This window comes from Octodon degus, unplaced genomic scaffold (genome assembly GCF_000260255.1).
Source record: "Octodon degus isolate 3935 unplaced genomic scaffold, OctDeg1.0 scaffold00067, whole genome shotgun sequence".
NCBI lineage: Eukaryota > Metazoa > Chordata > Mammalia > Rodentia > Octodontidae > Octodon > Octodon degus.
The window spans coordinates 11,788,469-11,794,458 of NW_004524643.1; the positions used below are offsets into that span (position 1 = coordinate 11,788,469).

Below are 5,990 nucleotides of genomic sequence, written 5' to 3' on the forward strand. Positions count from 1 at the left end.
ATCCTGACTGTGTGAGGAACATAGGCTGAAGGTGGGCAAGAATGAAGTCAGATAACCAGTTAGGAGGCTATTAGAGTAGTCTAGGCAGCAGCCTAGGATCAGATGACAAGGGGCAGCATAGAAAAAATGGACAGGTGACATACTTGGCGATAAAATCAATCTGCTCATCATTTAGAGACAGCGTAGCAAGAGAAGAACACAATGGTAAGAATCGCTTTTTTTTTTTTTTTTTTGGTACTGAGGATTAAACTTATGACCTTGCACTTGCCAGGCAGGTGCTTAAGCCACTGAGCTATCTCCCTGGCCCAAGATCAAGAGTAACTCTTAAGATTAGTACAATTACTATGCTGAGCATGGTGCCACACACCTGTAATCTCAGCACTCGGGAGGGTAAGGCAAGAAGATCGCCATGAGTTTGAGACCAGTCTGTTCTAGACAGTTCAAGACCAATCTAAACCACATAGCAAGACATGGTCTCAGAACATTTTTTTTTTCTTTTAAAAGATTAGCCCAATTACTTTAACAGACTTTGAGAAGTACTTTTATCTGGGTAGCTAAGATTTTAGCTGACATTTATTTTCATTATGTTTCCTGAATTTTCCTTTTTTTTTTTTTCTTAATAGCAAACACATGCTGCAACTTTAAAAACATAAAGCATTTATATCTTCACTTTTCTGGCTACCTCTCAGGAGACTGGCCCAGTTTCATTCCGAACTAAAGAGGTCTCAGTAATTACAGTCATGGTGGTGATGGCTGAAGCTAACCCTCAGCAGCCTGACTGTCCCTCCCATGCCAACAGGGGGAAAAGGGCTGCAGGGAGGGATCCTGGGTCTTTCTATGGCAGGGGAAGGGCCCCAGGCATGCAGCTGGCATCTCTGTGTGAAGACCAACCCAGCAGCACCAGGAAACCCACAAGGCCACCTCTCTGGGTGCAGCGCATACTCTCAGGCCTTAGCAACTGGTGTGCCAAAGTCCTCTGCTTCTCATCAGTGTTGGGTACATGAAAACTTAAAAATAAAAAGTCTCAAAAGGCCACTAGGGAGATAGCACAGCTGCATAAGCACCTGCCTGGCAAGGGCAAGGTCCTGAGTTCGATATCCAGTTCCACAAAAAGGAAAACAAAAAAGAACATTTAGGGTTTTTAGGGCCAGCGAGATAGCTCAGACTAAGCTCCTGCTTAGGCAAGCGTAGGGACCAGGGTTCAATCTCCTGGGCATGCTGAGTTGGCCACCAAGACAGAGACCGAGACCAGGCGTGGTGGCACACACCTGTAATCCCAGCGCTGGGAAGCCTGAAAACAGGAGGAGCACTACGAGTCTGAGCTGAAAGTGAGACCTGGGTACCAAATACATTTTTTAAAAAGAGAAAAAAAAAAGCCTCAAAGGCCTATGAAGGTTTAGGGAATCTGATTAGGATTGTATTTTCAATTCATCTTAAGAAGCCCTAATTTGTTACTATTTATTAAGGCAACATGATGAAGTAAAGAAGAAAATCAGATTTTGGAGACAGGCCTTGATCAGAATGCCAGCTCCAGCACTGAGCATTTGTGCGACTTCGGGACATTTAGTTATCCTTTCTGGGCCTCAGTTAAACATCTGGAAGGTGCAAATAACGGTAGCTGTCCCAAAACAACATGAAAAATGCACAGAAAACTGCATACGATGAAGCAGACATTCATTAAATAGAAAATATTTCATAATATAGCAAAGTGTACAATTTTAAAATTCCAAATTTGAAAATGAACTATATAATCATTAAGATGTTTGTTGCATTCCTTTTTTGGGTTTTGTTTTGTTTTTTCCAGTATCGAGGATCAAACTCAGGATACTGCGCTTGCCAGGCAGGCTCTTGTGCCACTGAGCTACATCCCTGGCCCAAGACATCTAAGATACTACCGCAAGAGTAACCCGTGGGGAAATACGCACCACTGTCCCCTGCCATCAGGCTCATATCATTCAGATACACGATGTTGGTGAAGGCCTCTCTTCTTCTCTCCAGCTCCAAGCACAGAGTAAGATATCCAGGCCAGAAACTAAAGAGACCACATTGGAGGCAGCTCATGTATCCGAAGTATGCTGTCTAACACACTGATCACTAGCCACATGTGGCTGTTTAATTGAAAGTACGGTAAGTCCCCAACTTAGGACCATTTCAGTTGTGAACTTTCACAGGTGCACTGCTTAAGATTCACAGGTCTACTGTGCAAGACTCACTTTGTCAGACTTCAAATGAATCCGGAGCATGGAACTTATTGTAAATAAAATTTACAAGCCAATTTTTCAGTTGACCTGTCAATATTTCAAACATCTGATGACGACCACACACAGCTAGCAGCTACCTTATTAAACAGAACATTTCTATTATCACACAGATAACACTGACCTAGAACATTTTTTTACAAATGACATCTAAAACCACACATCAATTATAAGGCATTTAAATGTTATATGCTTTATAAACTTTACAGTTCAACATAAAATTAGTATAATTTTTCTCCAAATTCAGAAACCATGGAAGTTCTCCCTGCCTCATCTCCTTCTTTCAATGGCCAGATACCCAGTCCCACTTCGTCTTCTTTTGAGAAGGCCTTGACTGTGCTCCTTTCGCTGCCCTCCTAATTACCAACCCACCATGCCTGAATGCTCACAACAGCCGCCCAGCAGGCTTCCCTCCCAGTTCTGTGTGTGACAACAGAAATGATCTCCAGAAGGTTCCACTTTCCTTATGTCACTTCTGTACCACAAAATCTAAAGGAGTCTCTACCAATAACTAAATGCTGCTGAGGGCCGGGGATGTAGCTCAGTGGCACAGCGCCTGCCTGGCAAGTGCAAGGCCCAGAGTTCGATTCCCAGTACCAAAAAAGAAAATAGTACAAACGCTTCTGACCAGCTTTCAAGGTCTGCCATCATCTCCACCTCCTTGCCAGACTCTGCCTCACTACCAATGAACAAATACAGATCAAATATCCACCACTGTACGAATGAGACACTGCAAGGGAAGAGAAAGACGCAGGCCTCTGCAAAACATTTCATCCAGGTAAAACCATGGACAACATCTGCACAATAATCTCACAGGTGATGTGGACAATAAGCAGTGTTCACTTGTGGGGCCTTTTCTGGAAATGTTCCTCCCACCCCACCTGGCCCACCCTCTGCCTGGCTCCACTACAGGTACACATCTGCCCCAGCCTTGGGCTTCCCCCAAAGTCTCACCTTTCCCCCGAGCCCTTCCCCAGTGAGTGCTGAGCCTATTCTGATCTCAGTCTTCTTGGAAATCCTTTATCCACTGTAACTGATAGCCAGGGCTTAGACTCCATCTACAGGCCCAAACACTGCAACCAGCAAATGAGCAGAGAGAGGGCCGATCTCTCTTACACAAAAAAGTAGGCATAAAACTCAATATGAGAAAGATGTTTACTATCCCTTAAAAAGATACATTTACCTGTAGATGGTAGACTCCATTGCCAAACAATAAAGCACATCAACTCAGGGCCCTAACTATGAGGTTACTCACTGAAATGACTCTGATTTTAACTTCAGTTTCTATAGAAATCCTCACTTACCCACAAGACTTACAGATGTCAGTCATTTTCTCTTTGGTTGTAAAATCTGCAGGAAGTTTAATTAGATAAAGGATCAGCTGACTGTAACCCCAGGAAAACAAGTGTGAATGAGGCCTGCGTGATGAAAACGTTAGCAAATTAGATAGGAAATAAACTCTATACAGCACTTACTCGTCACCTAAGAGTTAAGAATATAGTTTAGGGGGGAACTACCTGCTCAGGCCCCCCCTCCTGTCCCTCTCTTGGGACAGGAGCTTTCTTTCTCTCCATAAATATATTCTGCTCATAAAAAAATAAAAATAAAAATAAAGAATATAGTTTAATTATGTTCTATTATTCCACTTTCTAAACATTTCTATTTGCCTTTTGAAAAATTATAACTTTCTATTTTTCTTATAATCTTTTCATGTTAAAAAACAGTAAAAAGGAAGCTGGGCATGGTGGCACATGCCTATAATCCCAGCACGCAGGAGGCTAAGGCAGGAGGATCACTGAGCTGAAGACCAGCCTGGGTTACAAAATGAGCTCAAGGCCAGTCTGGACTACACAGCGAGGCCCTGTCTGAAAAAGGAAAAAAAAAAACAGTAAGAAAGATAAAAATTTGATAGGCACCTATAATCCCAGCTATTCAAGAGGTTGAGGCAGGAAACTTGTAAATTTGAGGTGAGCCTGGACAACTGAGAGATCCTCTCTCAAAGTGAAAAGCAAAAAAGATTAGGGACATAGCTCAGTGATAAAGTGCCCTGAGTTCGATCCCAGGCACTAAAAGAAAAGAAAATAGCCTAGAAAGTTAGGGGATAGCAATACATAGCTCAGCAGTACAGTGCTTGCCTAGCATGTTAGAAGTTCTGGGTTTAATTCCCATTTGCCACACGTGTACAAAACCCTAGATATTCTAGATAATCAAAGGAAAAAAAAGAGAAGTCCATAACTCTGTTACTCATGGCCACTGATAGGTTATGGCCCTAGTATGAATTGCTGAATTATTATGGTGGTCATCTAATAGGGCTGAAGCCCTTAAAACAACAGCTTATTTTCCCAGAGACCACCTCCCCCTGCTTCTCCACCTCAGCCCAGGGTGTAGTTTCCTTTCAGCTTTCCTACCACCTCAGGGAAGGACCCAACCAGCTCCTCAGGTATATCTAAGCATCCCTCTCAAACCCTACCCCTGGCGAAAGGCCATAAAATGCTTCTAAATACCTAAAGAAGTTTATGCTTCAATCGCTAATGGTATGAAAACTGTTTCAGATCCACTGGTTTGAAGAGGTAGTAATGACTGTGTTGACTTCAATTTTAGGTTGTAGTAGGTATGTTAAACATTAACTATTTGAGGGGCTGGGGAGATGGCTCAGTGGAATAAGCGCTTCCCTGGCAAGCGCAAGGATCTGAGTTTAATCCCCAGTTCCGCAAAAAAAAAAAAAAAAGATTAACTATTTGATCATATTGAAGCAAACACAGAACTTGCTGCTATGTTTTCTTTCTTCAGTGATAAATAACTTACAGGAAAAAAAAAAAAAAAAAGGCCTTAAAAGCCTCAGCCTCCCTTTGTTCCACTCCAGAGAATTCCTTATCTTCCCCACATTCTCTCCATGTCCTGAAAAATAAGAAAGCCCTTTCCCTTTTTCCTTCTGCCTGTTGCTCTGCTGCGACCCTGTCAAAAACCTATCAGCCACTACACATGCTTCTAGATGTCTGCAGGGAAGACAAACAAGATAGGTATTCTGGAGGCACTCTTCAAAATCTTACCCTGAAGAAAAATTCAGGGAATACTTCTCATACAAGTATCAGCGTTTATCTTTTGCAAACCTTTTTAAATCAGGTTATACCTAGAAAATTTTGGACAAACTTTTGGAAAACACACATACACACACGGGCTTCTTTCCCTAACACATGTTTACTCATTAAGAGCTCTTATGTGGGTCTATGAGACAGGTGTAAGGAGGTCAGTTTAACGCTCTAAAATGTGCAAAATGTTCCATAAATGGGCATTTTTACAAGATCTGTGACCAAAAAAATGTTCAAAACTACTGAGAAGCACACACAATCTCATTACTTCTATGACTTGGGTTGGCCTCTTCCACAGCCATTCCTAAACTGAGCCCAGAAATGGTATATGTGAATAAACCCATTGCATTCTAAAGCAGCATCAGTGTGCAGTTCATAGAAAAAGATCTCCTCACCTGGGGTACCCGTCATCATCCATAGTACTAGTGCTCGGTGGAGCATCATGCGACACCGCCAGAAGTAGCCAATCTAATCTGATGGACTCTGGTTGAAGAAGGGACTCTAGAAAAGATGACCTGAGAGAAATAGGAGAGAAAAATCACTAGTCTTCAAAAGAAAAAACATCAAGTGTAAGGGTATGAAGAGAGTTTGATTACAGTACATAAAAATCACTTGAAAACTTTTCTTTTTTTTTTTTTTTTTT

General features: G+C 42.1%; 1 protein-coding gene across 1 annotated transcript in view; it reads right to left on the reverse strand.

Annotated features, from left to right (window-relative positions):
- The window catches only part of Hps5 (HPS5, biogenesis of lysosomal organelles complex 2 subunit 2), a 43,351-nt gene that overhangs the window by 2,819 nt on the left and 34,542 nt on the right, over positions 1-5,990 (reverse strand). Inside the window, exons 18-20 of the mRNA XM_023719333.1 lie at positions 5,743-5,862; positions 3,563-3,676; positions 1,926-2,032 (exon numbers count right to left, since the gene is read on the reverse strand). Coding sequence (XP_023575101.1) covers positions 1,926-2,032; positions 3,563-3,676; positions 5,743-5,862 — 341 coding nt within the window. The remainder of the gene's footprint in view (positions 1-1,925; positions 2,033-3,562; positions 3,677-5,742; positions 5,863-5,990) is intronic.